This window comes from Stenella coeruleoalba, assembly GCF_951394435.1.
Source record: "Stenella coeruleoalba genome assembly, chromosome: 11".
In the NCBI taxonomy this organism is placed as follows: domain Eukaryota; kingdom Metazoa; phylum Chordata; class Mammalia; order Artiodactyla; family Delphinidae; genus Stenella; species Stenella coeruleoalba.
Genome location: NC_137157.1, coordinates 8,342,509 through 8,364,380, shown reverse-complemented (window position 1 = coordinate 8,364,380; position 21,872 = coordinate 8,342,509). Strand labels below are relative to the sequence as shown.

The 21,872-nt window shown below is 39.8% G+C and overlaps 1 protein-coding gene across 6 annotated transcripts in view; it reads right to left on the bottom strand.

Moving 5' to 3' along the window:
* Window positions 1-21,872, bottom strand: part of LOC307193971 (myocardin-related transcription factor A-like) — a 108,425-nt gene that overhangs the window by 46,397 nt on the left and 40,156 nt on the right. For 4 of the 6 annotated variants that reach the window (XM_079936594.1, XM_079936597.1, XM_079936595.1 and 1 more), the window contains exon 1: window positions 15,471-21,122. The exons of the other annotated variants lie outside the window; for them this stretch is intronic. In XM_079936594.1, the coding sequence (XP_079792720.1) occupies window positions 15,471-15,645 (175 nt within the window). In that variant the 5' untranslated portion in view covers window positions 15,646-21,122. Of the gene's footprint in view, window positions 1-15,470; window positions 21,123-21,872 lie in introns of those variants that run through there. 6 annotated transcript variants of the gene reach the window in all.

The following is a 21,872-nucleotide window of genomic DNA, read 5'->3' as shown; positions in this document are numbered from 1 at the left end:
TAGTCGGGGAACTAGATCCCACATGCATGTGGCAACTAAGAGTCCACATGCCGCAACTAAGTCCACAAGCGGCAACGAAGACCCCGCATGATGCAACTAAGACCCGGCGCAGACAAAATAAATAAATATTAAAAAAAAAAAAAAACTAGAAGATTTCTCCATTTTGTTTTAATTCAATTTCATGATACTTACTTAAATGATTTAGAATAAGGAATCTTTTGATTTATCTCCTCATGAATTACAATCTACCTCACTTTTTTTTTTTTTCTTTTTTACGGTACACGGGTCTCTCACTGCTGTGGCCTCTCCCGTTGTGGAGCACAGGCTCTGGACGTGCAGGCTCAGCGGCCATGGCTCACGGGCCCAGCTGCTCTGCGGCATGTGGGATCTTCCCGGACCGGGCCATGAACCCGTGTCCCCTGCATTGGCAGGCGACTCTCAACCACTGCGCCACCAGGGAAGCCCTACCTCACTCTTGATAATGAAGAAATATGCAGAAAATCAACAAGAATATAGAAAACTTGAATACACTCCACCCAACAACTGCAGAATACATATTCTTCTTAAGCACACATGGAACAGTTTCTAGGACAGGTCATATACTAGGCCATAAAATCAGTCTTAGTGAGTTTAAATGGATTTAAATCATACAAAGTAAATTCTTTGACTACAATGAAATTAAATTACAAACCAACAACAGAAGAAAATTTGGGAAATTCATAATTATGTAGAAATTAAACAACACACTCTTAAGTAGCCAATGGGTCAAAGGAAAAATAATAGGGAAATTAGAAAGTATTTTGAACTGAACAATATATCAAAATTTATGGGATATATCTAAAGTAGTGCTTAGAGGGAAATTCATAGATTTAAATGCCTATATCAGAAAAGAAGAAAGATCTCAAATACATACTATAAAGCCTTCACCTTAAGAAGCTAGAAAAAGAAGTGCAAACTAAACCCAAGGTAAGTAGAAGAAAGAAAGTTAAAGCAGAAAGGAATTATACAGAAAACAGAAAAACAGAGAAAACCAATGGAACCAAAAGTTTTTGTTTAGAAATATCAACAAAACTGACAAATCTTTAGTCAGAATGACCAAGAAAAGAGACATAAAGCAGATGCAAAACTCAGCAATGTAAAAGGAGGTATTACCACCAACTATAGTAAGTAAGAAAGTTAAAAGGGAACACTATGAAGAACCATATGCCAACAAACTAGATAACTTAGATGAAGTGGACAAATTCCTAGAAAGGCACAAATTACTGAAACTGACTCAAGAAAAAACAGAATATCCAGAGAGACCTATAAAAAGTAAAGAGATTTTCCTTTTTCTGAGGAGAAAAGAAAAACCAAGGCTCAGATGGCTTCACTGGTAAATTTTACCAAACATTTAAGAGAAGAATTAATAAGAATCCTTCACAAACTCTTCCAGAAAACAGAGAAGGGAACACTTCCCAACTCACTTTATGAGGCTAGCATTACTCTGATACCAAAGCCAGAGAAAGACATCACAACAAATCTACAGACCAATGTCCCTTATGAACACAGACACAAAAATTCTCAACAAAATACTAGAAAACAGAAGCCAGGACTGGAACCAAATCTTCTGTATTCTTATCCTTGTATTCTTTCCCCCATTCTAGTGATTCTCAACCTTTACTTCCCAAATAAAATCATCTGAGAATGTCTTCAGTTGGTCTGGAGTGGGGCCTGGACATCAGGGTTTTTCAAAGGCTTGCCAGATGATTCTAATGCAGTGTCAGGTTAACAACTGCTGCCCCATTTAATGCTACTTTGGCGTAACTTAAATTCACTTTACACTGGAAAATTAAACATGTTCCATCCATGTTCATGATGCCAATTATAAATCATGCTGAGTAACTAGTGCTGCGCAGATTTAATTCACCTTTCTTTTGATGCTCCCAGTTAACTGCTTTTAAAGCACATCATCCTTTGGTGTGTACTGAACAATGGTTGAATCTTTTTAAGTTAAAAATTTTGTTTTAAATTTGTTTAAAAGTTTGTAACAGGAGAGGACTTTCATTTTCTAACACACTTCTTCCAGAAAAATTATTTGTCGTCTACTACTGAAGGTTTAAATGTCAAGGGGAAAAAAATGGCTAAAGAACAACTTAATAAACAGATAAAATCCGGTATCCCTAGGCTCACTTCCGTGACTTTTCTATCTAAATCTAATGCACTTGATATGATGCATCATCTTCTAAGTTCTCTTTTAAACATAGCCTAGCACACTTATTTCATAAATATTAATTGTTAAAACTAATTTCAGATAGTATATTCTTACTCCAAATTCTGTTCTTTCTATAAATCCCCAAAGCCTGATCTCATAATAATTGGTACATTTTTCCTCCTCATTAACCTTCAGGTACCAATCCCAGAAGAAATAAGCAGATACAATTCAACTGAGCAATAGACAACACCACCTCTAGCTTCAAACTGGAGAATGTGTTTTACTGGGAAGAGAAGGAACAGTGTGGGTTTTAGCCTTATGTGAAGCTTAGCATGCTCATAATTAGAATATTCATCTTTGCAGCAGTGAATTACACCTATGTTATTGGTGTATTTTTATACTTCAGTTTACCCTATAAACTGCAAAATCACCCAAATTGTAAAACCACATCACCTATCACTTAGAACCAGAGACTATTCTCTGAACACCCGCCCATTTCATTATTAGAGTATATGAATAAAAGCAGGTGAAGGGTGTTTATGTCAATTATATCTCAATTTTCAAATTAATTAATTATTTTTAAAAAGTAGGTGAAGGTACCCCCAGAGGAAGGTATTTCTCATTTCTGCTGCCTGGGCTACTTTATAGCATCACCACCAAAATAGGGATTGGGAGTCGGGATGAGTAAAGAGTTCTCCTCCATGCATCCTCTCATTCACTCATCTAACAAATATGTTAGGGTTCATACTAGTAGGCTGGATACACCTATGGTCTCTGCTCACATAAAGCTTTCAGTCCAGTGGGGAAACTGACATCAAATCACATATAAATAAGTACAAGTTGTGATCAAAGTTTTACAAGAAAGAATAAAGGATATGAGAGAGGTCAGACCCTGGAATTCAGTTACTCCTCCTTTAATATTCTGTGATAACTAACTTTCCACATTTCCTCTTCACTATTTTTTAGATGATTTTTTTATTCTCTTCACTATTACAGAGTCAATTATTTAAGATACTAACAATCCTTGAGAAACAGAGACGTCAGGGTAAGCTGTATTAAAATACGTAAGTTAAGACACAGTTTCATTTAGTCACTTTATACATATTTGCTTAGTTGCTCGAGGGTTCACATACTAGTTGGTCAGCACACCTATGCACCTCATATTCATGTCTTATTCAGTTATTCCTCAGTTCCTGTCAAAACTTTCCTTGGCATTCACTCAAGAAATATAAGGGTCTACTACACGTGCCAGCCACTGAGCTTGCTGTGGGGATATAGTAGTGACCAGACAGAGTCGCTGCCTTCAGTGGTTGTTTGAGGGAAACAACCATCAAATAAGGACTTATAAGAGTGAAGAGTATTTTCAAAGAAAACATTACTCAGACACCACATCCCAACCAAGTGGTCTGACGGTTCCCATGATTCAATCCATGCATTCAAACATCTTTTGTACTCTCAAAGCCAGGGCCGGGCGCTAGAAATAGATATGTGAATAAGACATGGTTCTCATGTTCAAGGAATTCTTAAGTCTAATGCAAGAAAAGGGACTCAAAACGGATAACTACAATGCTATAAGAAAGATACTGATGTCTGTAATATAGATTTTTTACTTACAAAGTCACAGAAAAATGCAGCTTTAGCTAGCGCACACTACGGAGGGTCCCTGCCAAACTCAAGTCATTTGGTCTTATGTGTGCTACACAGATATGCATAAATAATAAAAAGATGTGTTGGTTTCTTAAAAATATAAATTCAAATAGTTACATACTTTTTAGGTGCTACGGGAATACAAAGGTGAGACTACCCAACGCTGGAAGTCACAGAGAAAGAGAAACAAGATTCTTTCTATGTGGGGTAGGACGAGTGAACATAAAAACTGGCCCTTAAAAATATTTTATCCCCATGATTAGCTTGAACTAATGTTTCGAGTAATTTTCTGATTTCATTCCCGAAAAGAATACTCCTCTGGGCCCCTGTTTACTGTAATCTCTCATAAGCCCTTCCTGAGAGAGACTAGAAAGATGTCAAAGAAGGGGGAGAGATGCCTCTGTGCTCCCTTACTCCCCTCCACTGCTCTTCCTGCTTCCTGGTTCTCATTTCTACCCTGTCGTACAGCATCCCTGGAATTCTTTTTTCTTTTGTTCCTTATATATAATTTCTCAAGCTCTCTAAGTTCTAAATTTCTCTAGTCCTTTTCATGATTAATTTTCTTCCGTCAACTTGGGAAACCAGCCGGAATGGGTTAGCACAGCGTACACAGCACTAAAAATGTATTTCTGGCCTACGCTTTTAATATAAACAATAGCATTTTAAAGGCCCAGTGTATTCTATAATTAGTCCTACTCTTAACCAGAAAGCATTCACTATCAACTTAACTATGACTCCGGGGAGAGGGGCAAGCATTGCATGTTGAGTTGGTTATATGAATATTTTGTAAGTTCCAAGTGAATGCAATACACTTAGAGAACTGACCTTTAAGGGCAGACCAAAAACATGAGAGAAAGAATGGGAAGACACGGGTTCCAGGCCTGGCTCTGTGCTACCTAATCAAGTCACTTAACGTCTTTTAGCCTTGACTTTCTCACTATAATACAATTTGGAAAAATAACCCCTACCCTTTGAAGCTCAAAAAAACCTAATGTATGTGAGAAGTGCTTTGTAAAACTGTAACACAGACTATAAATGTTTCACTAGAGGTCTTTACATGAGATAGCTTTTCTCTAGGACAGGAGCAAGAACTGCTAGTACTGGAACCTGGTACCATACCTCCAATTAGATGCTTTATTCTGCAGAGTGAAAGGGCCTTATATAAAAAACCTCCTTATTTAAAATCATGTCCCAAGTTGTAGGGCAGGGGGAAGAGGGAGAGGGGAGGGGAGGGGAGAGGTAGAGAGGAGAACTGCTTCCTTTTAGAAGGCAGTTCTGGAACATGCAGTCAGTGAAGAAGCACGCTCTGTTCCCAGACTCTAGACAACCTGGTATGTATAAAGAGCAAGACGCAGAGAAAGGCAGAAGAATCAGCACACGTTCATTAACAAAATTAAATATACAGGGAGTGTTCAAAGCATGCTCCTGAAGTTCTGAGCTGTCAATACCAAAACAGTGGTTAAAAGACCCAGAAAGGGGACTTCCCTGGTGGTCCCGTGGTTAAGACTCTGCGCTCCCAACGCAGGGGGCCTGGGTTAGACGCCTGGTCAGGGAACTAGATCCCACATGCCACAACGAAGATCCAGTGCGTGGCAATGAAGACCCCAAGTGCCGCAATGAAGACCCCGAGTGCCGCAACTAAGACCAGGTGCAGCCAAATAAGTCAATACTTAAAAAAAAAAAAAAGGACCCAGAAGGGTCCATTTATCTGTTGCCAGAGAACGAAGGATCTGCTAAAAGTCAGATCCAGAGTTAAGACAAAAAGGAGGAAGTAGAGGTGAGAGAAGGAAAGTTGATTCAGAGAGGGATCCTACCGATCCACCATCTAAAAGGCACATGGCTAAATGCACTGTGGTATCCTAGACTGGATCTTGGAACGGAAAAAGGACATCAGTGGGAAAACAAATGAAATCTAAATAGTTTGGAGTTCACTTAGTAGTGTGACCAATGTTAATCTTTTAGTTTTGACAAATGTACCAAAGGTATGTAAGATGCTAACATTAGGGGCAATCGGTGAATGGTGTATGAGAACTCTCTGAACTATCTGTGTAACTTTTTTGTAAGTCTAAAATTATTGCAAAACAAAAAGTTTATTTAAAAAAACCCATGGATTTGACTATTTCAGAAAGATACACAAATCAATTACTAAAACATATCAAGGATCAGTTTTTTCTTTTTAATAAATTTATTTATTTTTTATTTATTTATTTTTGGCTGCATTGGGTCTTCGTTGCTGCGGGCGGGCTTCCTCTAGTTGCAGCGAGCGGGAGTTACTGTTCATTGCGGTACGCGGGCTTCTCATTGTGGTGCCTTCTCTTGTTGCGGAGCACAGGCTCTAGGCGTGCCAGCCTCAGTAGTTGTGGTGTGCAGGCTCAGTAGTTGTGGCTCACGGGCTTTAGAGTGCAGGCTCAGTGGTTGTGGCGCATGGACTTAGTTGCTCTGCGGCATGTGGGATCCTCCCAGACCAGGGATCAAACCTGTGTCCCCTGCATTGGCAGGCAGATTCTTAACCACTGTGCTACCAGGGAAGTCCCAAAGGTCAAGTTTTTCAAACTGAAGTGCTACCATGTATTGGACAGAAAGAAATTACTAATTCCTATAAATGATTAACTATGAAGAACAAATAATAATGGTCTACTAATAAATTTAAATTATAAAATGATTTGTGGCATAAACAAATAAACAATAATGTAATGTTTCAAAGACTTGAAGACAGGAATCCCTAATTCTTTTTAAAATCACACATACCAAAATCATCTGTGAGTTTCAAATTTGATTATTTTATCAATATGCTCATTCAACCCTTTCACAATCCCATAAATTTCTCTTTCATCTCTGTATATAGTGTGTAAACATGAGTTAAATTATCTCTCAAATGATCTGCTTTAGAAATCAGAAATAATACTAAAAATTATAAATAGCTTCTATTTAATCTGAATACTGGCAGGGATACAGGCAGAGATGAGATATTTTCCTGGGTTGGTAAACCTGGTAATTTACAAATGATAAGCTTATGAAAATCCAACCTGAACTACTAAAATACGCAAAATAAAGGGGCTCTGTATTGTGTAATAATACTTATAAAACAGTAAAAACATGCATGTATCATCTTATTTAATTCTTAAAACAAAGCTACATGGAAGTTGTTATTATTTTTTATTTTTGGCTGCGTTGGGGTCTTTGTTGCTGCGTGCGGGCTTCCTCTAGTTGCGGCAAGCGGGGGCTACTCTTCATTGCAGTGGCTTCTCTTGTTGTGGAGCACAGGCTCTAGGCACGCGGGCTTCAGTAGTTGTGGCTCACGGGCTCTAGAGTGCAGGCTCAGTAGTTGTGGCACACGGGCTTAGTTGCTCCGCGGCATGTGGGCTCTTCCTGGACCAGGGCTCGAACCTGTGTCCCCTGCAATGGCAAGCGGATTCTTAACCACTGTGCCACCAGGGAAGTCCCGAAGTTGTTATTATTATACTATTTGTAGATGAGGAAATTGAGCGTTAGAGAAATTAAGCAATTTGCCCAAGGTCATAGGGTAAGTAAAGGGTAGAACAGAAATTGGAACCCAGCTCCATTTCAATCGACAACCTGAGCCCTTAACCACTATCATATGTTGTGCTTTTCTTTCATAAAACACACCAGTTCTCCATGTTTAAAAATGACACTATATTATCTGCATGATGTGGCTGGAAAAAATCATCTATATGTTTACCAACCAGGGGAAAGTCCAGGTGATTTCAGTGAATAGTTTATGGCATTTCAGAACTCTAGAATTGAAAAGCCCCCCTCTATTCAAATTCCAAAAGACATAGAGACTATAGATAACAGTGGTCACATGTAAAGGTCATTCAAAGGGGCTCCTCCCAGAGACAGGAGGCAGTCTGGAAGGATACCAGAGAACTCCACAGGCCCACTTCCCATTTGGCTCTCGAATAGGCAGAGTACCTGCTTCCTGGTACAACTTCCTTTCTGCAATCTGCCAGGGGTTCTTCCCTGGTACTAGGGAGATTCTGGGTTGATTCCTTCATTAATTAATCAAACTAATGGTTATCATGCACCTATTATAAGCTAGGCATTGTGCTAGGTGATACAGCAGTAAAATGGACAGATTGACGTCCCTGCCCTCACAGAGTATATGTCCTAGTGTGAACAATACATAAGTTACATATAACTTCCGGTGGTACATTATGTGAAGAAAAACACAGTGGAATAAGAGAAGAGGGAGTGACGGTGGGTGGTCAATTTTAGACCAAGTTCACAGGGAAGGTCCTTCTGAGGAGATAGATGACTCTTACGCAGAAACCTAAACAGCATGATAAACCATGAAAAGATTTGGAGAAAGAGTGCTCCAGGCAGCAGAAATAGCAAGTGCAAAGGCACCGAAGTAAGAAAAGGCTTGTCTTGAGAAGGAAACTAAGATATAAGAAATGAAGAATCGAACATGCTGATTTCCTATACTATGCAGTCACTGGGTTGGTTGCACTACTACAGTGACTCATTTATCAATGATATCAACATTTAAGGTATGTATTGCCTCTCTTTATAGATGAAGAAAAAGAGGTTCAAAGAGGTTAAGTAGCTGTTTGCACAGCTAGTAAGAGGTAGAGCCAGAGTTCAAACACAGGTTGGCCTGATACCAAAATCTGTGCTTTTTCTATTACATCACATTTAATGCCAGAGTCATAGCAAAAATATTAATAATTATACATAAATAAGTAAATAAATCAAACCCCCAAATCCTCAAAAAGCTGAGGCTCACCATTTCATTTTGGGTAGTTGCTCATCACCCCCCTCCCCTTGAAGTAATCTTCTCTGACTGCAGCAGACATATCTCAAACTGCCAGCCACTTCAATGTCATCAGTCTCTTTCCTGAGGATCTATAAGGCAATGCTCAAAACAACCCTATCACAGAAGATCTGAGGATAACATGTACTTGCACCATACATCTGAATGGGTGGAGATAAATTGGGAATGTGCTTCCTTTGGACTGGCAGGGCCATCTGAACAAACCCTTCCAACATTAAAGGCACCAGGAACAGCATTTTCCCTGCCACATTAGTTCTGCACGTTCACCCAGAAAACATGGGCAGCTTCGAATCTCATTTGCTCTTCCCTGCTGCATAACTGGTGCTGACATTTTGCACCCAACTTTGTTGAGGGCAGGTGACAGGTGAATAGACTCAAAACTTGGAACAGGGTAGTTAAGCCAGAAGTGACAAAAAACTTTTTCCCTTAAAACTATATTAGAGTATTTATTCCTTCTATATCTTTATAATATGGACTTGAAAACATATAGCATAGTAGGATAATCATGACTGAAATAATAAGGGAGGTCTATATTCTCATATAAATTCTGTAAATACTCGGAAAGTTAGTTTTTTTCTATTAAAGTACTTCCAACTTAGCTTTTTGACATTTTTGAAATTAACTTTCAATGTTTGTATAATTAATGACAGTTCACATAACTGACATTTTGATGAAAAATGGTAAATTCTGGTTAAAATAATTTTTAAATGAAAAAAAATTTTAGGGGAAGAATTAGGGAGCAGAAAGGTTATTAGAAATTAGAAATTTGGTAAAACGGGTTAAAACACACACACACACACAATCTGAAAATTCTAATGTTTATGTGTAAACTTCTCCATGATATTTAAAGAAAAAAATGGTAATAATTTCTCAACCCTTAAATCCTAGGTAATATAAAATTTTATCTATTTTTCACAAAAAAATTAAAAGAATATTTAAAAATAAATTCTGGTAGAGGCTACAGCAAATTTTTTCTTTTCTGTAGAAGAATGAGATCCATAAAATTAAAGTTCATGTAACATATGAGGTGTGAAAGCTACAAGCCTATTCAGCTAAAACTGCTGGATGGGTTAAAATTCTCAAGACCAAATCCATAAAGGAAAAGCCAGTCTATTATAATACTGTAGCCCATTTAACTACTGTAGGATTTTCCCACGCCCCATCCCCCCAGGTTTAATAAAGACATCTCAAAAGTAAACGTGTAAGTAAGTATAAGGGCGGGGATGTTGTCAGGACAGCTGCAACTCTGTATTTCCTGAAGTTTGCGTGGTCAAATTTGCAAGTGGAACATTTCAATATTGCAGGTTCAACACAAAATTTTACAAAACAAACCTGCATTAAGTTAAAGCAGAACTGAAATCTGGCCACTTCAGGAATGATTTCTGTGTGTCTTCCCATCATAGAAGCCTCCTTTTTATTTAGATGTTTGGCTCCTTCAACACACACCATGGCTCAGAGTGGACAGTCCAGCTCCAAAGCTAAAATGGAAGTAGAATGCAAAGTGATCAACCGATTACCCAGTTATCACATACCACATCTTTCTAGCATAATTTTGAGTGATGCAGAGGATGCCACACCTTTCAGCAGAATGCTTATTTTTAAAATATCCCAGACACTAGCTTATAGTTTCCTTCCTCCTGCATTTTCAAATCATCCCAGTAATAACACTCTTCCCTAAGAAGTCTCCTGGTAGTTGTTTCAGAAAAGTGCATTAGACTTGTCTGATGCACTGTGTGATACACAAGCAAGACCCCTCTTTCTCTGGCTCTTCTGCTTCTCTGGAGCATGAAAACAGCCAGAACTACAGCAACAGCTGGGGATCATTAAACTGACAGAAATAGCATAGGAGACTCCATTGGTGTGTGAGTGGGGGGAGGAGAGGCTCAGTATCAGATTAAAAAAAATCAAAAGGGCAACAGGAAAGCAGGGGACGGGGTGGGCAAGGTGAAGCCCAAGCAGTGCATCTCACCCGAATTTACACAGCTAAAGGGACGCAATGAAGCAAATAAAGGGACAGGTGGCTGCAGCCTAACTTGCAGCCACCACCTATTCTCAGACGGAAGGTTAGTCAAACCTAAAAATGTGGGTCAATGACAACAGGCGGGGGGGTGGGGGGGGGGTGGGGGGGAGAGGCGGGAGGGGAGTTGTGGCGTCTCAAACGCTAACCTTGGGTCATCCCCAGTCTGGAGGAATCACTTAGAGGATGTGAGTCAGTTCTGGGGCTGTGCGGACAATAAAAATCAACTCCAAGATGGGGTAGGGGCAAGCGGAATGAGAATAGGTGGCAACCCCTAAGTGGACTCAGAGACCAAACCGATCCCAAGGCATCCCTTCAACTGGGGAGGACCAAACACTAGATGAAATGCAGGCTCGCGGGCTGTTCATGCCAGAGCAGAGCCACGCCTCCAATGCTAGCTTTGTAACCTGGCAGGCCTCCGAAGGTCGGTACAGGAATGTGCCATCTGCCTGGCCCAGTGCCCGAGTGTGTTCAGCACATATCTGAACGCCCTAGACAAGCTTTAGTCAGATGGCCCCATGGGAGTGGGCTTGCATATCCTGATCTATGCCTTAAAGTCTGGTTAGTCCCAGGATCCCGGGGTACCTTCTCCACCCACACACTCGCTAGGCTGTCATTTAATATCATCAAGGCCTCTCCCACCAAGGCATTTTCTTTATAACTAATCTTACAGGACTGCAGTTTCAGACAGTTCCCCCACCTGCAAGCCTGAACAGGAAATGATTCAACTGCAGATATTATGACTGCAACTCTCTTTGGCAAGAGTGTTTAGTAACTGTGAGATTGCATGAACTTCAGCTGAACATTTTATTTGATACAGCTAATGATTTACTAGAGAAGGCTCCAGACTGATGGCTGTTCTCAGCAAAAAACAACCACTATACTACCCTCCTTCTAGAACGGATTGCTTCTTTTCTAACCCACAAACCCTGCAAGAAAATCTCCTAATGCATATTTCCAAAACCTGGTTTTCTATAATGAGTTAAAAAAACCCTCACAACAGTTGGCTCATTCTGAATATTTGAAGTTAGTATTAAGCAGGGTAGAAGATATACAAAAATAAATCCACTAGAAAGGAGACTAACAAAGAATTTACACTATACGTATATGTAGTTTATACACACACACACACACACACACACATACAGTTTATTTTAAGGCTGCATAACATCAAAGGCCAGGATATATTTTAACCAAACTACTGTGACTATAATCACTTCTCAGTGTGTGCAGCCTAGGTGGGAGTAATTGTATCAATATATCTCTCGGCAACCTTTAACAGAGTAAATTCTTTACCTAAAAGGTGAAAAATAAATGTCATAAATCAATCACTTGCTATGTACATGTCTTGGTAAAAGGTAGGAATTGAGAAGGAAAATAACCCAATATATTTATATAATACTTTACACAGCTACTTTCACACGTATGATCTTATGAGTTAGGACGGCAGACATTATACCCACTGTACAACAAGAGAAACTGGTATGCCAAGGTTAGAGCCACTTAGCCAAGCTCCCCACTGGCAAGATCAAACCAAGAACTTCAGGTTCTTGACTTATCAGCTCAGTATCCAGTCCTAGCTGCCTACCACAAAAAGGCTTCTGCCCTCAAGGAAGTAATCTCTGACACCTAATGCCTTGGCCAGTGTTTCTCAGATGTACTAAGTTTCTTCCCAGTAAGAATCTCACCAATCTCCTGGTCCAAAATCATATTCTGAATCGAATTCAAGACAAGTATGTGAAAAGGTTATTTATTAATATCACTGACAATTAAAAGATGTGAGTTTATTCTGAAGGCTATAATTATTAATATGAGATTGAATAAAACTGAATTAAGACAGAATGCTCAAAATATATCTGTCACTTTGGGACAAACACTGCATTTTGCTTATGGGCATGATACCGCCCTCTAGTGCACAGTAACCTCAATAGACTCAGCTAATGCATATTGACCACCTACTATGTATAAATGTACTTGGCTAGCATTTTGCAGGGAAAAAAAGAGAAAAGGTTAAGCCTATCACACACATACAACCATAAAAACTGTAAAAGTCCCCCTCAAGGAATTTATAAATATAAAGGAGAAGATAAGGAACGTAAAGCAAAGTCACTGTAATCAAAGACAGTATTATAACTGCTTTAAGAGTTTGCAGATAATAAATTATTCGAGTACAGAAAGGATTAGATAAGCTTCATTGGAGCAGCACCATATATGTCACCTTTGAAGGACTCCAAAAACTAAAGATGAATAGCATGAGCCAAGACCTGGCCTAGGAAATACTATAAGGATAAGAACGTAACCAATACACTCCAGTTTAGCTGGAGCATTAAAGGGAGTGGTGGAAGATAGCCGGAAAGGCTGGCTAAGGTCAGAATGTGAAGGGTCTAGAACTGTGCTATCCAGTATGGTAGCCACTTGCCACATATGCTATTTAAATTTAATTAAAATTAAATAAAATATAAAATTCATTTTCTCAGTCACTCTAGCTACATTTCAAGTCTCCATAGCTATGGGTGTCTAGTGGCTACCATAGTGGGCAAGACAGCTGTAGTACTGGGTAATACTGCACCAGATGGTTGTATTAAACCACAAAACATCAATTTCAAGGCTGATCAATCTTTCAAGCTCACTCCTCCCAAAAAATGGACATCTGATCCTTGCCAAAGTCTATTAATAAAGAAAACCACAGGTCCTAATGCCATAAAAGGTAAATTAAAAAGTCTGGTCTCTATCCTTCTAGGCATTTCCAACTGTCAACTAAAACAATAAGAAAAGTATTACACATGGCCTCCTATAAACAATTATCTCTAAAAACATGTGCCAGCTTTTAGAATCTTTTATTTTTAATTAGGAAAAGGAAAAGACAATTAAAACCATGAAAGAAGAGAAAATATTATTAGGGATTTATCTATAATAATAAAACACAAGGGGCTTCCCTGGTGGCGCAGTGGTTGAGAGTCCACCTGCCAATGCAGGGGACACGGGTTCGTGCCCCGGTCCGGGAAGATCCCACATGCCGCGGAGCGGCTGGGCCCATGAGCCATGGCCGCTGAGCCTGCGCATCCTGAGCCTGTGCTCTGCAACGGGAGAGGCCACAACAGTGAGAGGCCCGCGTACCGAAAACAAACAAACAAAACAACAACAACAATAATAAAACACAAGACTAGGAAGTTATTTCCACTGAGCTTCTTTGCGTATTTAAAGGAAGAACTATCCTTCAGACACCTGCTTCACCTCAAAAGGAGTAATATCAGGCATCTTTTACATCTAATGCACAATCTATTTTGTGCAGTTTACAAAATAATTATTTTAAAAAAACAATGTGTATATATATTTGTAGAAAATATAACGTGAGTCCTCTCAAGATCCAGAAGACATACAGAATTCTAAGTACAAGGTTCTAAGCACAGTATAAAACCAGAAAAACATACAGTCGATTGTTTAGGACAGTTGTCTAAAATTACCATTGTGATCCTACTTATGACAAGAAGTCTGTATTTCTATTTCCTATACACTCCTGCCCTTAAAACAAAGATATTCTTAATGATCAGACTGGGAATCTAGAACACTATAGTCCTCTGGAATACAGAAAGTCAACGGTAGCAGCCCAAAGCCTTAAGTCCGGAGTCACATTGTCTCTCTGCCTCTCAAACAACCTTCCCTCTAATGTTGCCATGGTGCTTCTCTGACATTAGTCCAGAGCACTTCTAGATATTCAAAGAAAAATCAACTGCCTCTCAACCAGTTTTTTAAAGTAATCTCTTTGCCAACTGGGCACTGATAAACGCTCATCCCCTCTTCAATGAACTCATTCATTGCTGATTCCACATGCTCAAGTCATCCTGTCAAATGTCAGTAAAGTCCCAAAGAGATCTCAAAAATTCAAAAGAAATATCCAAGTTTTTAGAAAAGCAGCATTTATGTAACCGATAATAGAGATTGTATTTAAATTCTGATAATGGATAATAGAGGATTTCCAAGCTAGGAGGGGGAAAATGTTGATAATTCTTTTCCATTCACATTTGATAGAATTTGGATAAAGTCACTACCCTTTTTTCATAACCCATAACCCTTCTGAAAGAATTTTTTTTCAGCAGTTTCAGCAGTTTTTTCAGAACTTCCAGGGATGTTCACAAGGGAAAGCTCCTTTATGGACGTTCACCTAATAAACAGTTTCCTGCTATCTTCCATACACTTGGATGCAATTCTAATGTAATTCTGCAATTACTAAAAAGATCGGTAAGGCCAGCCCAAATTGTTCACCCTAACCAAAACTAACATGAAATACAAATAAAAAGCCTTCCAAGTGTTATTTTATTTTAAATTATGGTATCTTAATGTTACGAGATCTTAGAGGTTATCTATCTGCTTTCAGTACTTAACAAAAGAAACTGAAGTCATCAGCAATAGCTGCCTATTGATTTGTACAGTACCCATGGCCAGAGTATGTTTTATTGGTAAAACAGTGTTTCAACCCACATACAGGGGAAAAATCCCATCTTACCAAAGAAAAGATTTTTCTCCATTCTTCCATAATCTAGTTTTGATATATGAGCTCTGCATGGGTGGAAGAAAAGGAATAAGAAAGTGAAACATACTAAACACTGTCCCATCAGGTCATGAAATACAGGACCCTACAGGTCCTTGCTCAGCTATCTATCTGCTAAGTGCTCAATAAGCTTTAATAAAAACCATCCGAAGAAGAAATCATCCAAAGCAAAGCTTGGATGGCTACAGAGAAACAGTGAGGGGATAAAAGACAGCAGTAGATAGAGGAGGAAACAAAAGCATGCAAATCCCACAGGGATAAATATGCCAACCTTCCCGTAAGCTGTGATAAGGGGCCAGGCACACTGCTGAGCAGCTGTCCTTTCCCGGCTTCAGGACAATCCATGAGAGTGGCAGAATCCTGCAGGTGGGCTGATAAATCCTGGTCTTCTCCTCCAGCCTGGGGGAGATGTGGGACTCCAAAGGCCAGTGCTGCAACAAACTCATCCTCCTCCCCTCACTCTTTAAAGAGGCCGTTTATTATTTGCAGAAGATTTGATTAGCACTGCTCTTTAAGTTAAAGTGGGCACTTCATTTCTGTAGCCCTAAGGGTTGCAAGAACAGCTAGATCCCAAGTTTACTTAGGGAGTGTGGCATTAAAAGCAGAAGGTCAGAATCAGTAAGTCTCCTGGAAAACATTTCTTCCTGTCAGCACTGGGCCTCGAAGCGGACACCTCCCTCCTCTACCCAAATGCCAAAAAGCAGGATTGGGAGGATTTCAATGCGCAGAGCTGCAAGAGAAGAGGGTTCCCTTAGAGAAAATGCTCATAGCAACCCACCAACCTCATTCACCCAAAATAGTAAACAGTTGGTTTCTCTGCTCAGAACCAAAAGGCTTCTGCCAGACAGGCAGCATCACATGACCAGGTTCCCTCTTCTCTCTACCTCCCTCCTTTCTTGTGCAAAGTCTGCACCGAAGTGGAACAAGGAGCTATAACACTACACTATTTTATTTCACTTGACATTTGTTTTTAAAATATTTATAGATGAAAGATATCAAATTGGGAGGAGGGGAAGATACTAAGAGAAAAACTCAGGCAGAATTTACTTTGAAACAAGCTATATCACAGCACTAAGAAGGGTAGCACAAACATAGTGGTTAATTAGCAAATGTGCCCAATGAATGAACAAATGAGTGAAGAGACAGATATTCCTTAGCAAAATATTTTGCTGATAAAATCTCTAAAAGAAGATATAGCTCAGTACATACTTGACTTGCTCATTTAGAAAGAAAATAAAGGCTCTTAAGAAGCTGGCTAGTGTCAGAGACAACGTATTGTGACAACAGTGGCAGCCCACCAAGAATCTGAGATTCATACTCTTATGTTGTCGGCCTCGACTTACCTTACCCTTTGATATTACTCCTCACATGTCAGAGTCACATCATGCGAACTGCTGAGTAGGCAATCAGGGCAACTATACTAACAGACTGAATTGAAAAGCCTACCCAGGTAATTATGCAAATAGCTGCCACCAGACACTCACTGGCATTTTCACTTAAAGCAGGTGGTGGTGAAAGGCTGGCAGCACAGCTGGTGCCAGATGCGCCACCATATTCTTCTCCCCACAAGGTTCCTAAGCACTTGAAAGCTGAGCAAGGGATACAGGGTAGAGGCAGAGAAGCAAAAACCTCCACGCTGAGCAATTTTTTCCAGTAGGAAAAGAGGTGAAGTATAAGAATCAACCGCTTCACCATCACCTGCATGGCCCCTACTCAAGGCGCCAATCCGGGGGCTCTGAGTAGAGTCACTTATCCTCATCCACCCCCTTGCATTGTAAGATGCTCAATAAATATTTATAAAATGGAAATGAAAGAAAAAGGGAAAGGAAAAAGAAAAAAACATATCAGAAATCCTTAATTTAAGCAACATCTTTTCCCAACAAGACTATGTGAAGAGAATTATTCGGCTAATATCAGAATACAAATACTACTGATAATTTGCTGGTGAGGATGCGGAGAAACTGGGACTTTCAGACATTACTGGGGAGAATGCAAAATGATAATGCTATTTTGGAAAACAGTCTGGAAATTTCTTATAAAGGTAAACTTACACTTATCATACAACCCAGTAATCCCATTCCTGAGTATTTAAACAAAGAGAAATGAAAACATATGACCACATAAAAAGCTGTATGTGAATATTCACAGCAGCTTTAATTGCCAAAAACTAGAAGAAAAACAAATGTCCTTCAACTCGTGGTACATCCATACAATGAAATATTACTCAGCAATTTAAAAAAACTCCGAACTACAACAATATGTACGAACCTGAAAAACACTATGCTAAGTAAAAGAAGACAAATACAAAAGGTTACACACTACATGATTACACATTTATATGAAATTCAAGAAAAAGCAAAACTATAAGGGCAGAAATAAGATCAGTGGTTGCCAGAAGATGGGAATAGGGAGGAAGACTGCCTACCAAGAGGTACAATGGAACTTTTTGATAGAAACTGTCTTTATCTCTTGGTTGTGGTGGTGGTTTACCTTTTACCAAAACTTATTGAACTGTACCCCTGAAAAGGGTGACCATTACTGTATATAAATTTATCTCAATTTTTTTTAAAGCAGATTATAAAATATTATGCATAGAGGCAGAATGGAATAGTAGTTAAGAATATAAGCTCTAGAGCTAGATTGCCTGGGTTTAAATCTTGGTCGTCTTTACCACTTACTAGCTGTACGACCTTGAGATACGCAACATCTCTATGCCTTCATTTCCTCATCTGTAAAAGTGGGGATAACAAAGCTTTGGGGAGATTTGGGGATTTCTGATTCGGGTCATCAGATGTTGCAGAGGTGCAGAAAGACTTATCTGAAAATTCTGTGGAGAGTCATCCTGTGTAGCCGGTAGGAATATAAAATGGCAGAACCACTTTGGAAAACAGCCTGGTAGTTCCTCAAATGCTTACACAAAGACTTACCATATGACCCAGCAATTCCATTCCTAAGTATTCATCCTGTAGGGTTGCTGTAATAAATGAGGTAATACATGCAAAGCACTGAGGACAGTGCCTATTCTATAAGATTCAGTAAATGCAAGCTGTTGTCATCACACGATTATGTAACACGTAGATAAACGTGTGCACAGAGGAGAGTGGAAGGATGGTGGTAGGAATAGTATGCTTTTATTTTCTTTCTCCCTTCTGTTTATCTGTATCTTCTAAATTTTCTACATTAAACAACTACTGCCTTTATAATAAACAAAAAAAATTCTTGTTTCAAAAAACGAAAGAAAGGACACTGGGCTGGAATTCAGGAGCCCTGTTTTTCAGCTGCGCTGCTAATTACTTAGTTGTAGGACTGCAGGGCATCACCCTCATCTCTAAACAGAAGGGGCCAGAGCTGACAGGCTCCATCTCTAAAATGGAATGGTTCTCTAAGATGTATGGCGGGACTGGGCAAGCTATACCCTTTGTTTTATTTTTCGTTCCATATTTACTGTCTGCCTACCATGTGCCAGGCACCGTGACGCAGACAGATAAAACACTCAAGTCACTCCCTTCATGGAGCTTACAATACAGGCTGTTCAAAGAAATGGACAGACGTGTACCCAATTATACAATCGTCGGCATGACAAGTGCTCTGATGGGAACACAAAGAGGGGACCTAACAAGGTTCGAAGGAGTCAGAGAAGACACCTGAGCCAAGTCCTGAACAGTTTTTTTAAAAAGTCAACCAAAAAGATGGGGAAAGGAATTCCAACCAAAGGGAGAGAAATGTTAAAAAGCAAAAGGTGTGACAATAACAATTTCTTGGGCAACGGACGAGAGAGAGGAAGAAAGAAAGGGCACTTTGACAGCAGTGTGAAACGAAGAGAACCAAGACCAGCCGTGGGAGACTAGTTAGGAAAAGGGAAATGAGAGGTCAGGCTGTTTGCTGATAATCTCCAGAAATCATATCGAACTGTAAATGTTTTATTCTTTCTCAAACATCTATATATGAATAAACCTGATAAATATTAGTCTGAGATGTACTTTACTATATTTACAAATATAACATATACTTACAAAAATTTTACAAACAAAAATGTCAGTTCACTTCCATTTTCCATGGTTAATTGTACACACTTGTTCATTCAGTAAACATTTACTGAGTGTGCATTATGCACATGCTAGGTGCTGGGTAAGAAGGGAGACCCAGACAGTAAACAAATGAACCACCAAAGCAAGCAAGAGAACCAGATTGCTTTTTCTTCTGCCCGAGATCTACTACCCCTCTGAAGCAGGATAGAGGCAATGTGATAGCAGCTGAGAGCTCTGCACTTGGAACCAGGAAGACCTTTGTTCAAATTCTTGCTCTTACTACCCACCACCAGTCTGGCTTTGGGTAAGTCACTTAACCTCTCTGAGCTTTCATCCCACCTGAAAATGGTGGTAACATCACCAAATTCATATGGTTGTAGGGTGAATTTAATGAGACAATCAATAATCAATATGTCATATGTATAGAAAATGTTCAGGAAATGGTTCTTTTTAATATTGTTTAATTATAGTCTTCCACTTTTAGGGCAGCCCATGCTCTCCCATTAAACGGACAAAATTACTCAGAGTAGAAAACAGGGGGAGAAAGGTATAAAAAAGATCTGTTTAACATTACTAAATTCACATTTAGTGAATTCACAACTGTTTTCTTGTAAAGATGTCATGCTTGGAACTCACATTCCTTTAGGATTTCTCAAACTGTTAACATTTGCCTATGTTACAAGACCTAGTAAATTAAATAAAAACCATCACCCAAAAAAGGGAGCCAGTCACAATCTCTCCTGGGATTCCTTCGTTCGGACTCTGACTAACACTGAGTCATGCAAAGACCAGAAACAACGAAGAGCACTGATAAGCAGTCTGCACACAATTGGGGAGCAGAGTTGCCAGACGGCAGACTGACCGTTAACTGCAAGTAGAACTTTCTGAAACAGAAAAACAAGATGGAAGAAGAGTTTTCTAACTGGCTGTGCCTTTGAGTAATCAAGTCTTCAGGAGAACAAGGCACACCAATTAATATGCTTCTCAAGGAAAAAAAAAAAAAAAGGCTGCTGCCTCCCTATAATCACATACTCTAAAATGTTTTAGCCACCTTTTTAAAATGTTTATTTTTGGGGACTTCCCTCGTGGTCCAGTGGTTGAGAATCCATCTTGCAGCGCAGGGGATGCCGGTTCGATCCCTGGACAGGCAACTAGGATCCCACATGCCGCAGGGCAACAAAGCCCGTATGCCGTAACTACTGAGCCCACACACCACAACTAGAGGGCCCTCACACAGCAGCTAATGAGCCTGTCTGTGCACCACAACTAAAGAGAAGCCCGTGTACTGCAAAGAAGAGCCCACGCGCCACAACGAAAGATCCCCAGTGCTGCAACTAAGACCTGATGCAGCCAAAAAAAAAAAAAAAAATTTATATATATATTTAAATAGAAATAAAAATAAATAAAATGTTTATTTTTTACAAACGACTTTGTACAACACAAAAAGAAACTGTCTTCCCTGGGACCCCAGACCTTAAAGACCAAAATGATTTTATTTAAACTTTCCTCCCTAAATTTCCTTTTGCAATGAAACCAGGCAGTGATACTTCAGACCAAACAGAATGATTTCAAGTACAGTCTACACATTTTTTTTTAATTTTTTTATTTATTTTTTGGCTGCGTTGGGTCTTCGTTGCTGTGCGCGGGCCTTCTCTAGTTGCGGTCAGCGGGGGTTACTCTTTGTTGTGGTGTGCAGGCTTCTTATTGCGGTGGCTTCTCTTGTTACAGAGCACGGGCTCTAGGTGCATGGGCTTCAGTAATTGCAGCACACAGGCTCAGTAGTTGTGGCTCACAGGCTCCAGAGCGCAGGCTCAGTAGTTGTGGCACACGGGCTTAGTTGCTCCGCGGCATGTGGGATCTTCCCAGACCAGGGCTCGAACCCGTGTCCCCTGCATTGGCAGGCAGATTCTTAACCACTGCACCACCAGGGAAGTCGCCTACACTTTTTTTTTTAACTGAAGTAAAAGTCTACCCCTATAAACAGAAAGAGTACCACACTTTTACATATCTTTCTCTTATTAGTGGTTTATAACCTCCTTTATACAGACAGTCCTCTGTAGACAACTGTCATGCTTCCAGGGAACCCCAGGATCTTTTTGCCCACCTAATACCATAGAGGACACCTTTTTTGCTGCTACTCTCCTCCAGTCCCCTTCTTGTCATTAGTGTAGAGGGAAGCCAGCAGCTACAGAAGCTTCTGAACAACCGAGCATCCCTGCTATGCTCCATTCTGCCTCAAGGTCTCTGGGCTGTGCTGTGTATTAGCAAGACAAGCCTAAAAAAGCCACAAAGCCAGGTTCTTCCCTTTAGGTACTGGAGCGCTGATCTAATGAGGCTAGAAATCCGTGCGCTCGTGCTTCCCCATAACTGCCTGTGCTAGCCCTATAACATACCACCGTCTGCACTTCTTCAGTGGTCCAGATGTCACCAGCCAAACAAGCCGCCCACATTATAAACTGGCAACACAATTATTAGTGCACAGTTCTAAGAAAAAAATAACAGATGACGTCAAACTACATTTCTGCTGGTTTTTTTTTTTTTTAATTTATTGGTTTATTTGGCTGCACCAGGTCTTAGTTGTGGCACGTGGGATCTTTAGTTGCAGCATGCGGGATCTTAGTTGCAGCATGCGGGCTCTTAGTTGC